At 40.5% G+C, this 24815-nt stretch overlaps 1 protein-coding gene across 1 annotated transcript in view; it reads right to left on the reverse strand.

The window, feature by feature from the left end:
- The window catches only part of TANC2 (tetratricopeptide repeat, ankyrin repeat and coiled-coil containing 2), a 405421-nt gene that overhangs the window by 84965 nt on the left and 295641 nt on the right, over positions 1 to 24815 (reverse strand). The window contains exons 6-8 of the mRNA XM_063300427.1: positions 13078 to 13226; positions 3603 to 3792; positions 1107 to 1370 (exon numbers count right to left, since the gene is read on the reverse strand). Of these exons, the coding sequence (XP_063156497.1) occupies positions 1107 to 1370; positions 3603 to 3792; positions 13078 to 13226 (603 nt within the window). The remainder of the gene's footprint in view (positions 1 to 1106; positions 1371 to 3602; positions 3793 to 13077; positions 13227 to 24815) is intronic.

Raw genomic sequence — 24815 nt, forward strand, 5'->3', positions numbered from 1 at the left:
TGGTCATTTTGCTTCATTAAAACAGTAAAAAGATCTTGGCCTCTCAACCGTCATTGTATGAATGCTTGAATGTGCCAGTGCTTACAGGCAGCCTGAGAGGATTCAAGACCGGTTAGACTGCAGCATCCACCACTTAAGAATTCTTTCACACTTGAGGAACATGAACCTGCTTTTGAGTTAAGGTATACTGGCAGCAATCAGTACCAGTCAGCTGCAGACCATTTGTGAACAGTTCCAGTTTGTAAAAGGTAGCAAGCTGAAAGAAAGCTCTGGTTGGCTCAGTTTGTTGCTTGGATAGAAATACAGTGTGTTGAAATTGCATGTATGAGCAGCCTCAACTTCAGCCTAACCTGACTATCAGGCACAGCCCGTTTTTCCACAATGGCAGACAAGTAGTTGGCGAGTGGCGGCAAAATAAGGAAGGGAGGTTCCCTCATCACGAGTCAGTAAAAAGAAGAAAGGCAATATTGGAGGACAGGAAACCTGGCTAGGATGAAGCGGTGATGTGAACCAATGTTTCTCAGACAATAACTTGTCTGGGACTCTTCCTTAATTTGGCTTTCAAGTAAGGATCTGTGTGGGGTTCCAGTGGTAAATTGAGTATGTCTACTGATGCTTATTGAATCTAGAGAAAGAAAAACTGTGCAATATATGGCTGTTCAATCAAGCTCTGTCCTATCTCTCTAATACAGCATGCAAATACTTTTTAATACAAAGTGAATTCCAGGCTGTAGAATAACTATCAGGGAAATAATAATTGGTTTGAATTTTTTCACAAGATCATTAAGTTCAAGGTCCAAGGCAAGTAATTACAAGTGTCTGCCATATCACTAACATAAACTTTACTGGTTTGTACAGGTGCCATCTGAAGCTTCCATGGAATATAATGTCAATTCAGGACTGCCAAATGTTGCATTATCCAAGTAGTTATGATACTACCAGCAATGGAGCTTTTGCTTTGCATAACCTTCAGTACAAACTAGAAATCTAAAATCCAGCAATCAAAATGCATTGTTATTCTACAACTTCTATTTTAAACACTTGAATCATTTGTCCAACAATTTTACAAAGAAAATTAATTATAATCTGTTGGATGAGATTCTTACCTGCTACAGAATTGGGCCGTGGCATAAGATAAAGTGGAATGGATTGTACCGACTGGGATAAAACAGTCTCTAGATTCCTATCAGGGATCTTATTCAAACTGTATGTAGAAGCTGTCATGTTTTCATCCACTCTATATAAACAGGAGTCTATACTGGATTTTTGAGACTGCCAAGGTTTCAGGTTTCCTCCAGATCCTAAGTCCTTACTGCTTTCCCCTCCATACTTAGCACGATCCATATTTTCAGAATAACTTGTCAGTGTTGCTGCAACAAACAATAAAAGACAGTGAATAAGCATTTCATTTCTGTGACATTACAGAGGATAGATTAAGATTGTCAAGGTTTAATACTATGGATTTTTCTTTTTTAAAGATGCTCTATGATAGTGTGAATGTATCCGTTGCTCCTTCTGGTCTCTTTTCCATTAGTGATTTCCATATTAACCTGGGTATCTGGTGGGTGAAAAGGCCAACTGAGAAGAAAGGTAGGAGGTACAGTAACTATGTATAGCATATAGTATATCCTATATCCTTTCTCGAATACTCAAAACATTCAGGAACAAGTTATATGTTCAGTCTCATGGTAAAAACTTGCCAACCCTAATGGTGATTTGCATTATCAAAACATGAATAATAAATTCAACAATTATATGATATATAGCAGTTATTCTACCAAGTAAAATCAAACATTAGTATTTTGGAAGGGTTGAAACTGCATATTTATATTTCAGTTGACAAATGCAACATCACCACGGTACATAAACAAATATAAAAGCCATAAATGTAGTATTTGCATCATCCTAATGCAACAAACAATATAGAAGAGATCATAAGTCTCTCGGTTCCTTACTAAAGCTGTTTTTTCAAGATGCAGAAGGTGGAGACTACTTGCATTCCCATCCTATACCTATGTCACATTCCCCTTTCCTGATGCTTTCCCCCACTTTTTTTCCTCATATAGTTGAAGGCATCCTGACAGTTAACAACATAGTAGTAACTGGGATCTTTTAGACATTCAAATGTACAGCTATGGTGGTACTTGTAAGAACTTCCTTACAGGTAAACAAATATAACAATCTTTGTAACTGTATTATCCAATTCTTTTTATTTTTAATAGATTAACTACATAATAAAAGACCCAGCTTATCATTTGCTCTTATCTCCACAAGTAGACCATCTGATAAAAAAACACACTTCCTATACCATATATACATCGGCTCATAGTTAATGTACTTCTTTAAAATAAAAACATTATTTACACTTTTAATTATTAAATATGACAATTCTCTCATACTTAGAGTAGGTCATATTTCTCTCATACTACAGATCAAATTAATTCTCTTAAGTAGCTCCTAGCTGGAACTCCAAAAACTAAACTGACTTTTTAGTTAATTAATAGAATTTTGAATGAAGAATATTTGTTTTATATTCTCCCTCTCTAGTACTTTAACACTCTTATCTAGTGACTTTTCATGAATGCTGTGATTTGCCATTGCATTATGTAAGGGAAAGGTCAACCATGCTTGCCTCTGCAGGTGGAATCAGCAGCCTGATACGTAGGAAAGAATTCAGAGGTATGGTGAGTAATAGGAGGTGGTGGGTAATAGGAGAAAGAAAAGAAATTTGTGTGGTTCGATTTTGTTTTATTGATCTTGTATTATCTTTAAGCTTCTTTGATTTTATTCCTATGTTTTATGTTACATAAGGCTAGTCAATGACCAAAATAAAGAATTTCGACTTACTGACACCAGTATTTTCAAAACAATCCAGGCTTATTTATTTATATTGTGTGTGTGTGTGTGTGTGTGTGTATTTTCTATCCCACCTTTATTATTTTTTTTTATAAATAACTCAAGGCAGCGAACATACCTAACACTCCTTCCTCCTCCTATTTTCCCCACAACAACATCTCTGTGAGGTGAGATGGGCTGAGAGAAAGAGACTGGCCCAACGTCACCCAGCTGGCTTTCATGCCTAAGGTGGGACTAGAACTCACCGTCTCCTGGTTTCTAGGCTGTTGCCTTAACCACTAGACCAAATTGGCCAAACAGTATATGTGTGTGTGTGTGTGTGTGTGTGTGTGTGTAAATACATACACACACACACACTAGATATACCCAACTTTCTGGAATACACCCAACTTTCTATACCCAATATAACCAACTTTCTGGAATTTTTTTAGGATATTTCTTCATCCCTTAAACCGAACAATCTGAAAGTTTCTTATGTAGAGCCTAAACTGTATGTTCAGAAATCTTAGTTCAAAGGATGAGTTCTCTAAAAGGTATGACTATCAACATCATTCTTCTAGCTGTTTTGGAATTAGGAACTCTATTAGCATAAATATAACTATATATTTTATCAAGATAAGACAATGTTCAGAGCTCAAGTACACTTGTTCCACATTTCCCAGTTCCTTTCAGAATACTATATAACAAAAATGATCATTATTGTTCAGCCAAATTTTAAAAAACATTTCTGCATATCCAAGACTCACCTATGATGCCACTATCCCTGCTTTCAAGAGTAGACGTGGGACTTGTGACAGCCCCATAACTGCAGTCCTTTGCTATAACATCCTTAGTGCTAGTTTGAGGGAGGGTGGAACAAGGGCTACTGGCAGGTGGTGAAGCAGTACTGCTGGTAAGTGTGGAACAGGGACTTATTCTCTGGGACACCGCCGAAGTCTGGAAAATTGGAAGCAGGAACACAGTCATCACAGTCTTTCAGTAGAGCCTATAGGCTTTCACGATAACATATTGAAGAATTCATTGGATATAATCACAATTATGTTAGACTATTAGAAAGCTGATTTAATATTCCATTCCCTTACAAATTGTATCATTTATTCTGCTCTTTAGATACAGAATATGTGAAAAATGTATTATTTCAGCAATAACAAAAAGCAAACTTAGCACAAGATGAAACCAGTAGCATTAGGATACCCTCTCCTGCCCAATACTTTTTAGAATCCTGCATTTTTATTGAGTTTCAATAAACCTTGACTGCTGGCCTCATATATTGTATTATATACAACAAAATAAAAACCATGTTATTCTTTGGGAAAGGTGGATATTTTTAATTACTTCTAATTAGCAACAAAATAAATATAGATAATTATTATTTGGAACAGCACATTTCAAACAACAATTTCTTTATCTATCAATATTTATAAGCTGCCCCAACTCAAAAGAACTCTGGCCAATGTACAATAATTCAAAAAATAATTCAATTTAAAGAAACAAAATAATAACACTCCCAATGAGGGCCTAAAGTTCACTGGAACAGTATCTTTTTTACCTGCTTCTTGAAAGCAAAGAGGGTTGGAACCATTCATACTTCTGGAGGCAAGGTGTTCCATGGGATGGGTGGGTGGTGGAATAGCCAAGAAAGTTTGTGGCCTAGTCCACAAGCTTTCTTGGCTACCCTATGGATCCCACAAGGCAGGACCCTTAACAGCCCCTCCTTAGATGTCCAAACAAGATAGGCAGATTCTATCTGGAGAAGGCATTGCCTGATATAACCCGGTAGTGTACCAGGAAGCGCTTTAAAGGTAATGACTAAAACTTTGAAGTGGGCCCAGAAGCCTACTGGTAACCAATGCAGCAACTTCAAAACCAGGGTAATTCTATATATTGATAGGGCAATCCTGTCAAAAATCTTACCACATGTCCTTACCATGTGCAAAATAATACCACTAATAATAAAGAAATGAAAGATCTGTATTACATTGCAATAATGGTAATGAAACACTTAATAACTAATAATAAAAATATTCTTCTGAATCAAGTATTTCTACCAAAAGTTTTGACCACTTATGAATTAAGATTTTGAGATACCCATTCTTTAGATAAAAAATCCTTTTCTTATAGAAGTATGATTTTCTTTGTAAAAAAGTAATTTTAGTTTTTAGTTTATCTAATTTAGTATTTCCTGTCTCTTAGTGAATTATCTACAGCCTTCTATATTTCACAAATCCATGAGAACTCAAATAGTTCACACATGGATAAGATTTAACTATATACTAGACAACCTGTGACCTATTGGGTCATCATTTCAGAGATATTTCCTTGCCTAAACAGAGAAACAGAATGACCAAGGGCAAAAAAGCAGTGGGAGCAGGAGCAACTTCTGACTTCCTACCACTTCCCCATCGACTTTCTTTGTGGAAAGCTGGCAGGAAGCATTGTAAATGACATCATGTAACTGCAGCCGACTGTGGCAGCCTGTAGGGTCATCATTTCAGAGATATTTCCTTACCTAAACAGAGTTATCGTGAAAATTAGGGGCCTTAATGTTTTTAATTACTTGTTTATTATTATAAAGAGTATGCTTAAATTATTAGCATTATTTTTGTACTTTGGATTTTTTTAAAAAATGCTTTCCTGCTTTCTTGGATTATATCCAAAATATTTCACATCTAGCTTTTGACTTGTCTTTTCTTCACATCTGATTTTCTGCACATTCAGAGGTACAAAGTGGTATGGGTATAGGATCTGAATTCATCAATACCTCACAATCCAGGATATTTGATCAGACAAAACTTTAAATATAATATTGAAGTGAGAGGAAGAGACTGAGATAGCAAGTGTGGACCCTCACACAGATAGACATACTATATGTATGTTAAATTATTTTTAAAATGTTACTTGTTTTATTCATTTGCATTAAAATTAAATCTGTACATTAAAAAATCCCAGAAAGCTAAAAGTAGTAATTTGTCTAATGTTTCTAATTAAATTCTATTGTAGAATTGAAGCTTTTTAAAAAAAAATCTGCTTTATTCCCCCAAAAGAGAGTTGTTGAGTGACTTATAAATATTAGAAGCATTATTATTTTATTATATTATATATAATAACCAGTTCAAAGAAGAAAAAAATATATTAAATTTACAGATTAGAATGTAGGATTTTGGGCACAGTATTAGTGACATATTTGAAAACTATGTTCATTATGCTTAAAGTTTAAATTCTGAATAGCAGAAATAAACTGCTAGAATTCATACAAACTGTTCCTACAAATGCTGTCTGTATGACCTAATAAACCTGTAACCACTTTTCCATAAATTCCATCTAATTCTGTGAAATCCACTGCTGAATATTGATCTTGCTTATTTAAAACATTTTTATCATTCATGCTAATTTTCACAGAATTCTTGGAATAGCTTAATCCACATATCCCTTTTTAAAGAAAAATGCTTTGATTTCTGCCTTTTTCACCTCCTCTGACTGAAAAAACAGTTGTTGTTTACAATAGATCAATTAAAAACCATGAAGGCTAAAACATTAATTTTCCAATTTTAATATTTATTTTTTCTTAATTATTGTTACAAATATGTAGTATATGCCCTTAAATGTCATTTCCTTTCTCTCTGATGCACACACTCACTTGTGTTATAAATCATATTTCTATTCTGCCCTTCAGTTTGGCTTGGTGTGATGTGCAGATACCGCTATGGCAGGGGGGGAAGCGCAGGAAGTCCCAGATAAGGAGCATGGGAGTGCTGTGGGGAGGTGGGGGAGGCCGCGTGTGAGTTGGCAGTGGGGGTGCTATGGTGCATGTGGGGAAAGAAGGTGCAGGGTGCGTGCGAGCACAGAGAGGAGGGTGCTACTGGGTGTGTGCATGTGTGAGCACAGGGAGGCCCAGGAAGGAGGGCATGGGGTGCATGTGTGGGAGTGCAGGAAGTCTGGGGAAGGAGGTGCAATCTTCCCTGCCTGCTTCCCCATTGACTTTCCTTGTGGGAAGCTAGCAGAGAGTGTTGGAAATGACAATCATGTGACCACAGCTGACAATGTTGCCAAATTTCAATCCCACAGGAGTAATGGGTCCCAGATTTTGGACCAAGTTACCTCAAATGGGCTATAAGTTAGCCCATCTGAGGTAACTTGGTTCAAAAACTGTTGCCCTAAGATGCACCATTTTGCCTAACTGAAGGTTACAAATAATCAAACAAACATGAGAGTTCTACTAGTATGTGTGTATAAATACATACACACACACACATGTATGTATATTTAAAAAAAAAAAAAGGTAACAGGTCCCCTGTGCAAGCACTGAGTCGTGTCTGACCCCTTGGGGGGATGCTGCTTTCGCGACGTTGTCTTGGCAGTCTATAGAGCGGGGCGGTTTGCCATTGCCTTCCCCAGTCGTCGCCTTCCCCAGCAAGCGGGGTGCTCATTTTACTGACCTCGGAAGGGTGGAAGGCTGAGTCGACCTGAGCCGGCTACCCGAGAATCGTGGGGAGAGTTTCGGTTGCAATACTGCTGCCTACCACTCTGCGCCACACAAGGCTGTTCACGTATGTATATATACACACATAAACACATATACATCCATAGGTCAAAAATAGAAAAAGAAAAAATAGTTAACATATTTTAAGAATTTAACAAAACAATAAAAAACAAAAACAAAATGCAAAGTATAATATTAAAAAATAAAAACAGAACTCTCAGTATATGAGAAGCTCCCAAAAGAAAAATAAGAATAGAAAAGGACTAAAACCAAAATTAGAAAAATCTAACATCAGAAATTCTAAATTAGAAAAATCTAGCACCCCTCCCCCAAACAAACAAAACCCCATTAGGTCTTCTGGTAGAGTGCACTTTGAACTTCACCCTGAGCAAAGCTACACTGTAGTAAATTTTAAAAAATCAATACAATGACTGCTATTTCCTTTCCTATTCTCCCACAAGTGAGTTTCTCAGCTCTGGCTGGATCATAAAACATTTTTGTACCTTTTCTAGGGGTAAACAACAACAACAACTACTGAAAAGTGGCATTAGCCCTTTTTGTTTTGCTGCTTGGCAAGCCCCCCCCCCCAAAAAAGCTTTTTACTTCTGAACTATCTGCGGAGAAAGATCTGGAAAAATCATTATCTTCTCTGAATGTCATTCAAACCTAAGGCCTAAGATAAATGTTGAAGATGGCAAAAAAATCTCATGACAATGGAACTATGCTTCCGAGCTAAGTCAGCAAAAACCTGCTCAATATGCAACTTCAATTTCTTTTTTTCAGCTTCCCTTAAAGTTGACAGCAACTCTATTTGACCTTTTGTTGGCTTCTTTGAAGGAGAAGTTGTGAGGGGGCGAGAAACTGGCCTGAAGGAGGTCATTTTTCTTGTTGCTTTAGGATGTATGTGAAAAAAAGGGTGAAAGGTCCGCTGTGCAAGGACCGATTCATGTCTGACCCTTTGGGAGTATGCTGCTTTCGCGAACTTTTCTTGGCAGACTATAGCAGGGTGGTTTGCCATTGCCCTCCCCAGTCGTCAGGATGTATCAGTATCTGTATCTGTAATTGTATATGTATTGTATATGTGTATGTGTATATACTTGTGTATGTATATGTACTGTATATGTATTATACACCCACAAATATACATATACATACACATAAACACACACACACATGTACACACACACGCACAAATGCACAGACAAAACATCACCCAATGAAGTCTGGCATACTGAACTCTGATTTATGAAAGAAATTGGACCAAGAGTGCACTGAGAGGCAGTGCATATAACTGAGAACGTCCTCTTTTGATTAAAATTTCCAGAAAGCATGTTCTTTCTAAGAGACTCCTATTCAAAAATTGTCAATTGTTCTGAAAACCTTGAAGGTGAATCAGCTTTGGGCTTCCCTCCCTGAAATCTGGAAAGAGGTGTTTGCTATCAGACTAATAGCATGAGGTGGAGTAATTTAAGGAATCTGTACTGGGTCCTGGCTACATCCTCCAGAGATAATCAAAGACGCTTTTGTAACGGCCGGGTATGGAGTATAGGTCCACTGCATTACTATATATCATTAAGTCTTTACAATGACCAAGCATTGTAAGAAGCACATCAACTTGCTCAGCTTTTTCTGAAGACAGCTGTTTCTTTGTTAATAGTTGCAGCATGTCCATCCAGAATAATATTCTACAGATAGTCCTCGGATTACAGTGGCAATTGGGACCAGGACTGCCATCGCTAAGTGATGCAGTCGTAAAGCGTGATGTCACGTGAACACATTGCTTAGCAACGGCAATCCAGGAAGTCCCAGTTGCCACTATAACCGCAAGATGTGCTGGTCGTTAAGCGGGAAGCAGCGGGAGTCCCAGGTAAGGAGTGCAGGGGTGCCACAGGGTTCTGGTGGAGGGCTTGGGAGGCCTGGCACAGGCCGCACACTACTTGGGGAAGGGGGTGCTGCAGTGTGGAGCGAGCGCAGGGAGAGCAAGGAGAGTGCAGATCAGTGTCAGTGCAGGGAGGCCAAGGGAAAGAGGGTGCAGTGCGATGCAAGTGCAGGGGAGGGCTTACCAGAGTGACTTGGGGCCTTCTCTGCCATCTTCTTCATTGACTTTGCTTGTGGGAAGCCAGCAGGGAAGGTCAAAAATGGTGGTCACATGACCACAGGACACTGCAACTGTCATAAGTGCAAGCTGGTTGTCAAGTGCCCAAGTAGCAATTACTTGACTGCAGGGGTGCTGCAGCAGCACTGCAGCATCCGGAACTTCAAGGACCTGTTGTAAATACCACTCATTCAGTGTTGTTGCAACTTCAAGAGGTCACTGAATGAGTGGTTGGCAAGCGAGGACTACCTGTACTAAATCAGTAGAGGGCTGCCCTTCCTTAGAAAAATAATTAGCAGGCACAGGAACTTTTTAATGGCTAAAATAATGGATAATCTAAGATAGCAAATTGCTTTAAGGCCATCATTTGATCACATGAATGATTTTACTGTGTTTCTGTTTAATCTGTATCCCATCTTAAACAAGAATTACTAAAAACAGTTTATATTAGTTTCTGTCTAATCTACATAGACAAAATTCTTCGTTAAACTAATATCTGACAAAATGACAAAACCTGAAAAGTTCTTCCTACTTGGATCTTATACAAGAAAGCCTATTTAGCCTCTAGTCAGAGTTATACAGTTGTAATCGAAATTATTCAACCCCCATTGCAAATCAGGTTGATTGTCAAAACGTACAGACTTTCAGCTGTTTGCAATGAACAAATCAAACAAAAGCAATTGAAATAGCTCAACACAACGAATGCTTCAAGTGGTGTCCCCAAAGTCAACTGAAAATGCAACTTATAATGACTTCTCCAGTCTCAGAATTATTCAACCCCTTCATGGAAAGCATCTTCAGTACTTAGTAGAGCACCCTTTTGCTGTTATGACCTGGTGCAAACGAGATGCATAGCCAGACACCAGCTTCTGGCAGCGTTCCTGAGGAATCTTAGCCCATTCCTCATGAGCAGTGGCCTCCAGTTCAGCAATATTCTTGGGTTTGCGTGTTGCAACTGCCTTCTTCAAATCCCAGCAGAGATTTTCTATGGGGTTCAAGTCAGGTGACTGTGATGGCCACTACAGAATCTTCCAGGACTTCTTCTGCATCCAAGCTTTAGTGGAATTTGAGGTATGCTTGGGATTAGTGTCCTGTTGGAAGGTTCAATGACACCCAAGCTTCAGCTTCCTTATAGACGGCATGACGTTTTCTCCTAGGATTTCCTGATACTTAAATGAATCCATCTTGCCGTCCACACGCTGCAGGTTTCCAGTGCCAGAGGATGCAAAGCAGCCCCAGAGCATCCCTGAACCACTACCATGCTTAACTGTAGGCAGAGTGTTCTTTTCGGCGTATGCTTCATTCTTCTTCCTCTAGACAGCTGATCCATCAGGTCGAAAAGTTCCAGTTTTGTTTCATTGCTCCACAGAACAGAATCCCAAAACTTCTGTGGCTTATTTATATGATTTTGCGCATATTGGAGCCAACATTTCTTGTGCTTTTGGGTCAGTAGTGGTGTACGTCTTGGAGTTCTGGCATGGGAACCTTCTGTGTTTAGTACGCGCCTTACTGTGCTCACTGAAACCTCAGTGCCTGTTGCCACCAAATCTTGCTGCAAGTCTTTTGCAGTCACTCGAGGGTTTCTCTCCACCTCAGCTGGAAGCCCTGGACTGGGCTGGTTTTGCTGGGCAGGAGACTTGGAACAAGGCTGGGAACTTAAGATTCTGCTTGACTCGGCCGGAAGCCCAGGACTAGGCTGGATTTACTAGGCAGGAGACTTGAAGCAAGGCTTGGAACTTGGGATATTGCTTGACTCATCTGGAAGCCCTGGATTAGGCTGGACTTGCTGGGCAGGAGACTTGAAACAAGGCTGGAAACTCAGAACTTGATTGGACTTGGCTGGGGGCACCTTGGGTGCCACAAACTCAGATCCTGAGCAAGGTGAGTGACAACCTCCAATATTTGCAGGGGTTTACAAAGTGTGGTTGCAGCACACAGCCAACGGGCAGCGGCTGAGGTAAACGCGCGCTTTCAAAGCTGGAGGGAAGGTGCTGGCTGCGGGGCTCAGGCGATGCTGGTTCCTCAATTGCAGTTGGTGTGAAAACCCCTTCCTCAGAATTCACGCTGGGCACTGTTTCTTCTTCGAACACAGACGCTGCTTCTGAAGTCGATAGGGAGTCTTCTTCCAGATCTGCAGGCTTAGAGGATCGGTTGTCTCCAGCAGCTTGCTGTCTGTACGGCTGCCTTTTATCCTGTTCCTTGGCGTGCTTGGAGTCTCCTGCAGCTAGTTGGGCTGCCTTTTCCTTTGTGCACTTTTCAGCGCATCTCTGGCATACGCTGATTGGTGTATTCAAATCCCCCTCCAGCTCTTGCCCAATCAGCTTTGTGGATTCTTCCCACTCTGCTGAGTCTTGCTGGAGTTTTGTTTCTCCAACTCCAGCACGCTAAGTTTCTAATTCCTCCTCTGACTTGGAAAGTGAAACTGAATCTGAGCCAGAGGCAGGTCTGGTCCTGACACCTGGTAAGACAGAGTGGCTGTGGGTTGGGGGCTCCTCTGTATCTGGGAATTTACCATTTCTGGTTCTGGATGGGGTTGCACTGCCCCACACAGACCTGATGCGGAATCTGGGTGTCTTCCTGGACTCATGACTCCTCCTCGAAGAGTCAGGTAATCGTGGCCAGGAGGGCCTTTGCTCAACTTCGTGTTGTGCACCAGTTATGCCCCTTCCTGGATCGAGAGGCCCTTCGAATGGTCACTCATGCCCTAGTCATCTCCCATATAGACTACTGCAATGCGCTGTACGTGGTGCTACCCTTGAAGAGTATCAAGAAGCTGCAGCTGGCTCAGAATGCAGCTGCACGAGCAGTCTTGGGTGCCCCAAGGATGGCACACATAATACCTTTGCTGCAGGAGCTGCATTGGGTGCCAGTCTGCTTCCGGGTCCAATTCAAGATGTTGGTTATTACCTTTAAAGCCCTACATGGCATGGGTCCAGGTTACCTGAGGGACTGTCTCATCCCTATTACATCGACCTGCCCCACCCAGTCAGGCAGAGAGGGCAAGTTACAGACCTTGTCCATGAGAGATTGTCAATTGGCACGGCCCAGGAAGAGAGCCTTCTCTGCTGTAGCCCCCGCCCTATGGAATACTGTTCCCCCAGAGGTGAGGCAGGTCCCTACGCTCCTGGCCTTCTGGAAAGGAGTAAAAACCTGGCTCTACTATCTTGCTTGGGGTGGGAGGGGGGATAGCCAATCCTGGGGGTGGTTAGTGCCCTAAAGAAGCTCCCATGAATTTATGAATTTACAAATTTAAATTAAGAACTTTTAATATTGCCATCTTGGATTTTATATTTTATACTTATATTTGTATTTGAGAAGTACGGTTTTTAGTGTATTTTAATCTGTATTTATTTTTAGCTTTATTGTAAACCACCCAGAGTCGCTTTGTGCGACATGGGTGGTGACAAAATTTGAAAAACAAACGAACAAATAAATAAATAAACTTGACTTGGTTTCCTCCATCGCTGCATATTTACAAGTTTAACAGAGGAAAGAATATGTCTCAAGTTCCAGTTAATCACCAATATGTATAGATTTCAGATGAGATATGGTCTCTTGAGATCTGAATCACAACATACAGTATTTTGTTCTCCAGAATCAGAATACAGTGAAATTGCTATCATTTTGCACAAAATTTTAAACCCACCTGATTGTCTTCCTGTCCTTCCATGTTATATTGATTCCCTGCCTGTAGCTCAGTGACTTTTTCTCCCAGGAGGAAGCCCAGGCGAGTCATTAGTGTGTTTGCTGCCTCATCTACAGAGGGAGGAGGTCCCAGCTCCTGTTCAGTTTCACCTGCATTGAATGAGAAAAAGGATGTTAACTATATCCTAACATATATTTTTAAATATGATCTTGCACTTGTAGCGTTGAAAATATTCTGCAGGCTGTTATAAGGGGCTAGAAATATGCTTTTTAAATGCAAAAGTGTTGTTGGATTCTTAGATTCTACACCAGGCCAGCCCAACTCATAGAAGGGCAAGAGACACACTGATCAATTTAAAATAATTGTGGACCACAGAGGAATAACTGGTGTGCTGATGCGTTGTTCAGGGGCTAGCAGCACAGCAGCAGCAGTGGAACTGATGGCGTCAGTGTGGCCTGGAGGCGGTATAGGTGCTGGCAGTGTGTCTTTCAGGGTGGCGGCAACATTTGGCAGTGGTGAATTTATTGAGCTTCCAAAAAATGCTGGCAGGCAGCAAAAGGCTGCTTGGAAGGTGGCATGCGGACTGTGGGCCATATGTTACCCAGGCCTGCCCTACGCTATACACAAAATTTTATTAGGATATAATTACAAAAAAGAGTAGTGGATTTTTTGCTATTGCTTACAGCCATGTAATTTTAAATTTGGGGAACATTTACATACAACTTGAGACGAAAAGATTTATACATACACCTGTTTATAACAGTTGCTTTTAGATAACGTATATAAGATGTAAATATTTATTATTTACTATTTTTCTCCCCCATATATCCAGGGCCACTTATAATCATTAAAAATTAACAAACATTCAATTTACAGTCTTAACGTAAGAACTGCATGCAAGGGGACAAGTACAAATGTAGATATATAAGATATCTTTGTCCAACTTATTCTGAAAGATGATTCTGAACTAGATGGGCAAAACAAAAGAAAGGAGGCTCAAGAGGTAGTGTATAGTACATTGTTACCAGCAAATGGAACAAACTCAGCTCAGGCCTTTTGTTTCCCTTGAAGCAGTCTTTGTGATCTTAACAGAAATAACAGCCTCTCCTTTTTATCTTCCAGAAAGGCTTTGTTCAGCGCTGCATTAATTTCAGATAAACAAGTGAATACTGATAGAAAAGGCAAGCAGATTTTCTCCTGAAACACAATTTAATCAGTAGCAGCAATGTGTTTGTTCTCACTTCTTTCTAGAAAAGATGGCACAGAGCAGGATGTACACCCCATGGTTTGCTTATGGAATGGCACTTTGACTTATTTAATGTGCATGTGAAAACTACATCTGTGCCTAACAATTAGAATATTATTATTCCCCTCTAATGAAGGGAAAGGAACAAAAGTGAATGCAAAACCTACTAGGGGATTAATCTGTTAAGTGTATCTGGGAAGGTGTTTGGCAAATTTCTGATCAAAGTGTATGAGAGGTGACAATAAGCAAAATTTGGGAAGTGAGGTATGGCTTTATGTTTGGCAGAAACATTGTAGGAGGAGAGCCGTGTCTATGGTAGCAAAAAAATCAGGAGTCTGGTAGTTTCTTTTCCAACTACCAATTTTATTAAAAAGCATAAGCTTTTGTGAGCTGCAGCTCATTTTATCAGATGAATGAAGTTGCTAGACTGTTGTAGGATTTAAATTGGGATGATGCAGTGGCAGAGGAAGGGAGGGGAAGACAAGTTATTTATTCAAATGCTGGTTACTTGTGAGACAGTTTACAGTACCTTATCAATTAACAATTGTAAAGTGTCAAAAACCCATAGAGTTTTTTGAGAACAAGATGCAGTAGAAGGTCCTAGAAGGTTGAAATGCTCTGATATTACTTCGTTCTTGTTTTGAATTCTGATGTTAAATCTGTGTCCATTAATTCTTTTGGGCAAATATGTGCTAATATCAAAGAAAAGGTCCTATCTGTCTTACATAGATGCTAGAATCCAAAGGGGTGTTGCTGGAGATTATGGCATATATGACATTAGAGGAAGAGCGTATGAAAGGTGTACTTGTTGGGGCCTGTGATGGTGCTGTTGGTTCAAGGAGGAGAATAATCATGAAAAGTCTCATTCCTCCCAAAATAGAAATGTTAAAATGAAAGCCCAATTTTATAGCTGAAAATCTGATTGGTTAAAGCCACTATCTGTCCTAACAACCAGGAAACACACTGAGACAAGGAACTGGTCTCTAATATTTATTACTAGTACTTAACAGGAATCCTAACAAACTGAAGAAGCGTGGGAAAAACCCAGACATATAACCCCCAAGGGTTAAGGCGGTCCCGATCTGTGTCTCTTTGAATGGCTGACCAATTCCTCAGTGCTACGCATGTGCTTGACAGTCTGGATGGGAGCCCCCTGCTCGCCATCCTTACTCATGACATCACCCTCCCCTGCAGATTCACATTCCATTTCAGCCCCCTCCCCTCCAGAGTCTTGATAAGATGTGCTGTCTGCTTGTAAAGTCCCATGGGAACTGGGCAAGGAAGGCAAGTCTTCAAAGAACAACTCCTCCAAGGACGAAGTAGTGCTGCCCTCCCAATCCGATAACGCCTCCGGGCCAGGTGGCTGCTGCCAATTGCTTGATGGCGAGCCGCATTTCTTGGTTTTCTGAAGACATTTCTAAACGTATCTCCTTAATTGCTTGTTCCTCCCTCTTTCGATGGGAGTATGAGTTTGTTAGGATTGATGTCCTAACAACCAGGAAACACACTGAGACAAGGAACTGGTCTCTAATAATTATTACTAGTACTTAACAGGAATCCTAACAAACTGAAGAAGCGTGGGAAAAACCCAGACATATAACCCCCAAGGGTTAAGGCGGTCCCGATCTGTGTCTCTTTGAATGGCTGAACAATTCCTCAGTGCTACGCATGCGCTTGACAGTCTGGATGGAGCCCCCTGCTCGCCATCCTTACTCATGACAATCAGCCTCAGTTTAGCCAATTGTATCCTAGGGGCTGCAGCCTGCCATGAACATTTTCTCAATAAGTCATCATGTATAAAATATCTAATAGGAATTAACACTGGAATCCCTCTAAAATTATATGTGAATCTCAACATAATGTTCATTTTGATAACTTTAATCTTGTCCTACATGGGAGTTTTAACCATTAGATTATTTATACTGAAATCATATTTATACATGTAGACATATTTAATTCAACATATTGTGATATATTTTGAGAGAGATATAAACTATGATGGAACAGGCACCCAAAGAACTTACCAAATCAACTGGAGAGGATCCAAACAATTGTTTTATTGACTATAGTGAATCTCTGGACCTTGAGGCACATAGCCCCAGTATAAGGTTACTATTTTACCAACTGTAACCTCCCTCCCCAAATACTGCTATGCTGCCTCATCATGGCAGGGTGGGGAGGGGCGGGTGTTCCTCAGAGGGAATGCTAGGAATGTATGCCAAGAGTTTATACTCCCAGCAGGACACCCAAGGTGTATAGATCATCCCAACTGCCCAGCTAAAGCAAGCAGGCACTTATATTAGGCATCAGTGATATAGGAAGATGCTGGATGATCACTTTAGTGACAAAGACAAAGGGATAATTTCATACTGCATGGGAGAATGCAATGATAAACCACTCTGATATTTTACCAAGAAAACCATTGTGAGGATCGTGAGCTTTAAAACCCAAACCAAGTAACTTCCAACACAAGCCGTGAAAGATATGTGAAGTTCTTTACTGAGTTAAGCATCATTCTCTATCAAAGCCACGAATAATTCTCCTTTGCTCAGATCCCTTCATTCTTTCCATGGGCTTTCGTGCTGTTTGCTCAAGGTGCTAATTGCTATCTAATCACCCTTCTGCTGCCTTGCAGGTCCACACTTCCCCCAACCTCCAGTTGTTCTTCATTTTTTACATTCCTTACAGTCCTTTCCTATTAAACCTGTCTAAGGTTGGAGCATCCAGATATAATTGACCATTGCCTCTGGATTTTCCATCCTTACAACCATGTGGATAGACAAAATAAAGTGATTGACATTATAATGCTGGATGATGGGCTCCTCAGTTCAGCTGGCGTTCAACATGCTACTGATTCAAAGTAAATCAAACAAAAATGGAAGGAGTATGCTGAAATTTTGAATAGTAGACATGTTAACCATCAAAATACCTTAGAAGATATTCCCTACTTACAAAAACCTCTAGTACTGGAAGATGAAGTTAGATCAGCATTTCAACCATTACCAAGTCAGAAATCTACAGAATTGATGAAATATCTATAGAAATATGTCAAACAGCAGAAGAATTACTAAAAGTTCTAACCAAACTATGTCAGCAAATCTGGAGAATGACACAGTGGCCAACAGATTGCAAGCAGTTGGGTTATGTGCTAATACCAAAGAAAAGAGACTTAGCCAACTATGCAAACTTTTGCACAATATTTAGTTATTTAGTTATTTATTTTTTTATCCCGCCTTTATTATTTTTATAAATAACTCAAGGTGGCTAACATACCTAATACTCCTTCCTCCTCCTATTTTCCCCCCAACAACAACCCTGTGAGGTGAGTTGGGCTGAGAGAGAGCGACTGGCCCAAGGTCACCCAGCCGGCTTTCACGCCCAAGGCAGGACTAGAACTCACAGTCTCCTGGATTCTAGCCTGTGCCTTACCACTTGACCAAACTGGCTCTCACTATTCTTAATTTTGCATGTTAACAAAACATTGCTTACAATCATCTAGCACAGATTAGTCCTACATGGGTTGGCATGTGTATGTGTGTGTCTAATGTTCAAGCTGGCTTTAGAAAAGCCCAAAGAACAAGAACGTCAGTATGTGTTTCATTGATTATACAAAGGCTTTTTATGTTGACTGAGTAATGTCCTTAGAAAAACATCTCACTGTCCTCATGAGAAATATACACGTAAACAGGGCAGGAAGCCGTAGCCCAGATAGAACATGGTGAAAAAAACTGGCAAAGGAATGAGATAAGGCTGTATACTCCCTCCTTATTTATTCTACCAGTATATTGTGGGAGGATGGATTGTAAGATGAGTGTAGATTTAAAATTGGAAGAAAAACATCAATAACTTATACGATGATAATGACACTACTCTGATAGTTGAAAATGCCAATGATCTGCAACAGATACAGTAACCAGCCTTAGAATTGGCAATGTAGGCAGTAAAACAGTAGAAAGCTTCTACTTTTGTTTTTAGGATTAACTATGGATAGTAAAGGACAAGCAATCAAGAAGTATACCGCAGACTAGCTCTTGGTAGGATAGCAATGAAGGTCTTGGAAAAGATAGGCTAATCTCACAGACTAATGCTTCTTGGGATTTATTAGATGATTTTTTTTAATCAGACCCCATTTTATAATTCTCTGAAGCTTCACTAATTAAACAGTCCATTATGTCAGTGGTAGATGCCCCTGAAACATTACAGGTAGTCCTCGGTAATTGGGACAGTAATTGGGACTGGGAACTCTGTCACTAAGCAACATGGTTGTAAGGCACAACATCACATGATCATACTGACTTACAACAGCAGTTCCAACAGTTCCAGTTGCTGCTGTTAGGTGAATCCTGCATAGTCACAGCATCCCACAGTCACATGATCACCATTTGTGACCTCCTGCCAGCTTTCCCATTGACTTTGCCTGTCAGAAGCTAGCAGTGAAGGTCGCAAATAGCAGTCACGTGACCATGGGATGCTGCAACATTGTAATTGAGAGCTGGTTGCTAAGTGCCCAAATTGCAACCACGTGACTGCAGGGATGCTGCAACAGCTGCAGCTACAAGGACCCATCGTAAGTCTTCCCGTTCAGTGCTGTTGCATCTTTGAATGAGTGGACATTAAGCGAGTGCTGCCTGTAAATGCTTTCCATTAACTAATGACGGCTCTTCAAGTTCTCATTCTGCTCCTTTGTGTGGCAACCCAAGAAATAAATTTTCAAAGCCTTGATTCAATAAGGAATGCATACTAGCAAAAACCAGGCTTATGGATGTTTTAAGATGTATTCTTTAAAAATTTACGATTCTCCAGAGGAAAAAAAAAGATCACTGTTCACACTGAGTGTTTTTGCTTCCTGAAGGCAGATTGTAAGATTCACCTGAGAAGAAAGCAATTGCCATGGCAAAGGGTAAAATGGGGTAAAATAATGCAAGCAGTCCTTTTGGCACTTAGTCAGAAAATCAGCCCCAACATAAACTGTTGCTGGAATATGACAAAGAGGCAGAGCAAATTAAAAACTGTATGATCAAGTGGATGCAAAATTTGAGAGAAGTAATCACAGTGCACCAATGGGAAGAACTATGGAAAGAAATCAATAAAACTTACTCAAAGCTACAATTTAAGGGAAAACTGGTATAAAATGTTCTGCAGATGGTATATACAGTAACTCCATGTACAATTGCCAAGATAGATAAAACATATATATAAATATAAATATATAAATATAACAACAAATGTTGGAATGCCATAACACAGAAAGAACATTTTACTACAAGTGGTCAGGGCCGCAACTAGGGTCTGTGTCACCTGGGGCAAACATGGATTCTGCATCCATTTTGGCACCCCTCCCCAGCACTCATTTTGACGCCCCACCAGTGCTCATTTTGGCGTCCCACCAGCGCGGCACCCGGGGCACATGTCCCAGTTGCCCCCCCCCCCAGTTGCGGCCCTGCAAGGGGTGGTCATGCAAAAAACCCCTCAAAAGTATTGAAAAGAAATACATAAAAAATAAAAAAAATAAAAAATTGAACTGAAACTACAGTTGTTTCTATTAGGTATAATACCAGAAAACATAAATGAAAACATTAAGAATTTATTAAGATATATGTTGACTGAAGCAAGAATAACCTAGGACAACACTGGAAAAGAGGTATCTTGCCTACAATATCAGACTGGGGAGCTAAAATTGGAGAATATGCTGCAATGGCAAAACTGATACTTCACACACACACACACACACACACACACACACGAAGCCTAGCTATGTTTAAGCAAGGGGCTCCCTTATATACAATATATCACAGAGCAAGGCAGATGTAGATATCTGGAATATGGTTTTTAGGACTCAAATAGAAACTAGCAACAATTACTAATGTTGGATGCAAAGGTCAAATATTCAAACTGTGGCCTGTAGTTGGGGATATAAATGGAAGGTAAGGGGAAGATGCGATTTACTTATTTTTTTTCTTACCATGGTTTATTTTTAACTTAAACACAGAAATCTTTTTTTGTATTTTCTTGTTTTTTTCCCTCCTTCTTTTCTTTCTTAGTATTTGCCTTTTTCTATAGTCTCTGAATTTTAATACAGGTAGTCCTTGCTTAATAACAGCAATTGGGATAGGAATTTCTGTTGCTAAGGGATGTGGTCGTAAAGCAGGATGTCATGTGACCATGACGGCAGTTCCAGCAGTCCCCGGTTACCATTGTTAAGCCAATCACCAGGGGCCATCAAGCAAGGACCTCACGTGACCACGACTTCCAACTTCTGACTTCCTGCCAAGCTTCCTCATTGACTTTGCTTGTGGGAAGCCAGCAAATCATGATCATGTGACCTCTGTGACGGTTGGAAATCCAGACTGGTTGTCAAGCGCTCGGATCATCACGTGGGCATTGCAATAGCCAGAACTTTGAAGGCCAGTTGAGAGAACCACTAATTTAGTGCTGTCATAAATTCAAATGGTCACTAAACAAGTGGTTGTTAACTGAGGACCACTTGTAATATCAATCAAAATTTATTTATGGTCCAAGGTCAAACATAATAAAAGACCAGCATACAATTCCATAACTATAAAAAGGAATGTTTATAATTGTGAGAAAATCCTAAAACAATTAGCAGCTGGCAATTAATAACATGAGGGAGGAACCAGACAGTTTCTAACAGCTATAGTTACTGATAAGAATTTTGCAACCTTCTCAGAGTTTTCTGAAGAGTGCTCACGCAGGAGAAGGTAATAGCCTCCTAGTCACAATGGCAATCAGAGTTGTTAACAATTGCAGTATTAAACTTGATTTTCATTGGATGTACAATGGACATTTTAATAGCACATGTGAGATGGATCCTACCTTTGAGTCTGAACAAAAACAAGTGGGAGGCTTATATATCTATCAGTTGTTGTCCTAATAGATAGTGCCCCAATTCAGACAAAGTAAATAATCTCCTATGTGAGGCATACAAGATGTTAAAGAAATATCTAGGGATAGTCCAGGAAGGAGAAACAATTGTGCTATAAAAGGGATGGGGGACTTTGGCTCTGTCATTTTGGATATCTAGGTCCCAAATCCTTTACTTTAGTTCAGAGAGTAGATAGTTGTCATGTTCGCCGTTTCAATGTCTTTGATGCATCGTAACGTTTCGCATGTCATTAATTGGATGCGTGTTTCATCTTTCTGGGGAGGATGGGAACGGTTATCTTTTGGCTTTGCTTTGGAATGTATTTGTATTATCTACTGCGCTCAAGGTTACTTTCCCAGGCTAGTAACTCTGACGTTTGCTAGCACCTGTGCCGGGCGGGGCTGTTACGAGGGAGGCGGGATACGTTTGCACCAAGGGTTTAAGTTTGTATTTGGCGCGCTTTTGCTCATTCTCAGCTTTCTCTGTATTTGTCTTTAGTACTCTAATAAATCAGATTTCATTTAGCAGCCTCTTGTGAGTCTGAGTATTTGGGGCTAGGGCAATCATTACAATAGTGCTGACAGGGTGAGACTGCAATATGCCAGATCATCTATCTAGCAAGGTGAGATGGATTAAGGAGGTTCCCCAATAGACTTGCTTCAGCCAGAATCTAAGATGACAAAGTCTTAATTGGGCCCCAAGGGAAATGCAGCCTAATTCTAGTAGTGTTAGAATTCAATTGGGAGTTGAATAAGGAACTTGTAGTAAGATTTTTGATAGGATTGCTTCTAAACTAGAAGACTCCTTATAAATACATAACTGAGCACCATACAGCATCAAACCCACAACTTTGGATTTAAATAGTTTAATAGCTGCTTAGACAAAATTGTTACCAAATTTGACCTGCAAATTTAGCAATTGCAAGGGATGTCCATTGGGCTTTTACTAGAAACACTCTTTTTCAATCTTCTACTTGTTTGAGTAGACCAGCATGTTGTTGTTTATTCGTTTAGTCGCTTCCGACTCTTCGTGACTTCATGGACCAGCCCACGCCAGAGCTTCCTGTCGGTCATCAACACCCCCAGCTCCCCCAGGGACGAGTCCGTCACCTCTAGAATATCATCCATCCATCTTGCCCTTGGTCGGCCCCTCTTCCTTTTGCCTTCCACTCTCCCTAGCATCAGCATCTTCTCCAGGGTGTCCTGTCTTCTCATTATGTGGCCAAAGTATTTCAGTTTTGCCTTTAATATCATTCCCTCAAGTGAGCAGTCTGGCTTTATTTCCTGGAGGATGGACTGGTTTGATCTTCTGGCAGTCCAAGGCACTCTCAGAATTTTCCTCCAACACCACAGTTCAAAAGCATCGATCTTCCTTCTCTCAGCCTTCCTTATGGTCCAGCTCTCGCAGCCATATGTTACTACGGGGAACACCATTGCTTTAACTATGCGGGCCTTTGTTGTCAGTGTGATGTCTCTGCTCTTAACTATTTTATCGAGATTTGTCATTGCTCTTCTCCCAAGGATGAAGCGTCTTCTGATTTCCTGACTGCAGTCAGCATCTGCAGTAATCTTCGCACCTAGAAATACAAAGTCTTTCACTGCTTCTACATTTTCTCCCTCTATTTGCCAGTTATCAATCAAGCTGGTTGCCATAATCTTGGTTTTTTTGAGGTTTAGCTGCAAGCCAGCTTTTGCACTTTCTTCTTTCACCTTCATCATAAGGCTCCTCAGTTCCTCTTCGCTTTCAGCCATCAAAGTGGTATCATCTGCATATCTGAGATGGTTAATGTTTCTTCCAGCAATTTTAACTCCAGCCTTGGATTCCTCAAGCCCAGCACGTCGCATGATGTGTTCTGCATACAAGTTGAATAGGTAGGGTGAGAGTATACAGCCCTGCCGTACTCCTTTCCCAATCTTAAACCAGTCCGTTGTTCCGTGTTCTGTTCTTACTGTTGCTATTTGGTCGTTATACAGATTCTTCAGGAGGCATACAAGATGACTTGGTATCCCCATACCACTAAGAACTTGCCACAATTTGTTGTGGTCCACACAGTCAAAGGCTTTAGAATAGTCAATAAAACAGAAATAGATGTTTTTCTGAAACTCCCTGGCTTTTTCCATTATCCAGCGGATATTGGCAATTTGGTCCATAGTTCGTCTGCCTTTTCTAAACCCAGCTTGTGCATCTGGCAATTCTCGCTCCATGAATTGCTGAAGTCTACCTTGCAGGATCTTGAGCATTACCTTACTGGCATGTGAAATGAGTGCCACCATTCAATAGTTTCAACATTCTTTAGTGCTTCCCTTTTTTGGTATGGGGATATAAGTTGATTTTTTCCAATCTGATGGCCATTCTTGTGTTTTCCAAATTTGCTGGCATATAGCATGCATTACCTTGACAGCATCATCTTGCAAGATTTTGAACAGTTCAGCTGGGATGCCGTCATCTCCTGCTGCCTTGTTATTAGCAATGCTTCTTAAGGCCCATTCAACCTCACTCTTCAGGATGTCTGGCTCTAGCTCACTGACCACACTGTCAAAGCTATCCCCGATATTGTTATCCTTCCTATACAGGTCTTCTGTATATTCTTGCCACCTTTTCTTGATCTCTTCTTCTTCTGTTAGGTCCTTGCCATCTTTGTTTTTGATCATGCCCATTTTTGCCTGGAATTTACCTCCAATGTTTCTAATTTTCTGGAAGAGGTATCTTGTCCTTCCTATTCTATTGTCTTCTTCCACTTCTGCGCATTGCTTGTTCAGAAATAATTCCTTATCTCTTCTGGCTAACCTCTGGAATTTTGCATTTAATTGGCCATATCTCCCCCTATCACTGCTGCCTTTTGCTTTCCTTCTTTCTTGGGCTACTTCTAGTGTCTCAGCAGACAGCCATTTTGCCTTCTTGGTTTTCTCTTTCTTTGGGATGTATTTTGTTGCCGCCTCTTGAACAATGTTGCGGACCTCTGTCCATAGTTCTTCTGGGACCCTATCTACTAAGTCCAGTCCCTTAAATCTGTTCTTCACCTCCACTGCATATTCCTTAGGAATATTAGTGAGCTCATATCTAGCTGATCTGTGGGTCTTCCCTAATCTCTTTAGTCTGATCCTAAATTGTGCAATAAGAAGTTCGTGATCTGAACTACAGTCAGCTCCAGGTCTTGTTTTTACCGACTGTATAGATGACCACCACCTTTGGCTGCAAAGGATGTAGTCAACCTGATTTCGGTGTTGTCCATCTGGTGAAGTCCATGTATAAAGCCGTCTCTTAGGTTGTTGGAAGAGAGTGTTTGTTATGCAGAGTGAGTTGTCTTGGCAAAATTCTATCAGCCTATGTCCTGCTTCATTTTGTTCTCCCAGGCCATGCTTACCTGTAATTCCAGGTGTCACTTGACTGCCCACCTTAGCATTCCAGTCTCCTGTGATGAAAATAACATCTCTTTTAGGCGTGTTGTCCAGTAGGTGCTGCAGATCTTCATAGAACTGCTCTACTTCAGCTTCTTCAGCATCTGTGGTTGGGGCGTATATTTGGATCACTGTGATGCTAGATGGCTTGCCCTGAATTCGAATTGAGATCATTCTATCATTTTTTGGATTGTATCCAAGCACTGCTTTA

This window comes from Candoia aspera, chromosome 4 (assembly GCF_035149785.1).
Source record: "Candoia aspera isolate rCanAsp1 chromosome 4, rCanAsp1.hap2, whole genome shotgun sequence".
NCBI lineage: Eukaryota > Metazoa > Chordata > Lepidosauria > Squamata > Boidae > Candoia > Candoia aspera.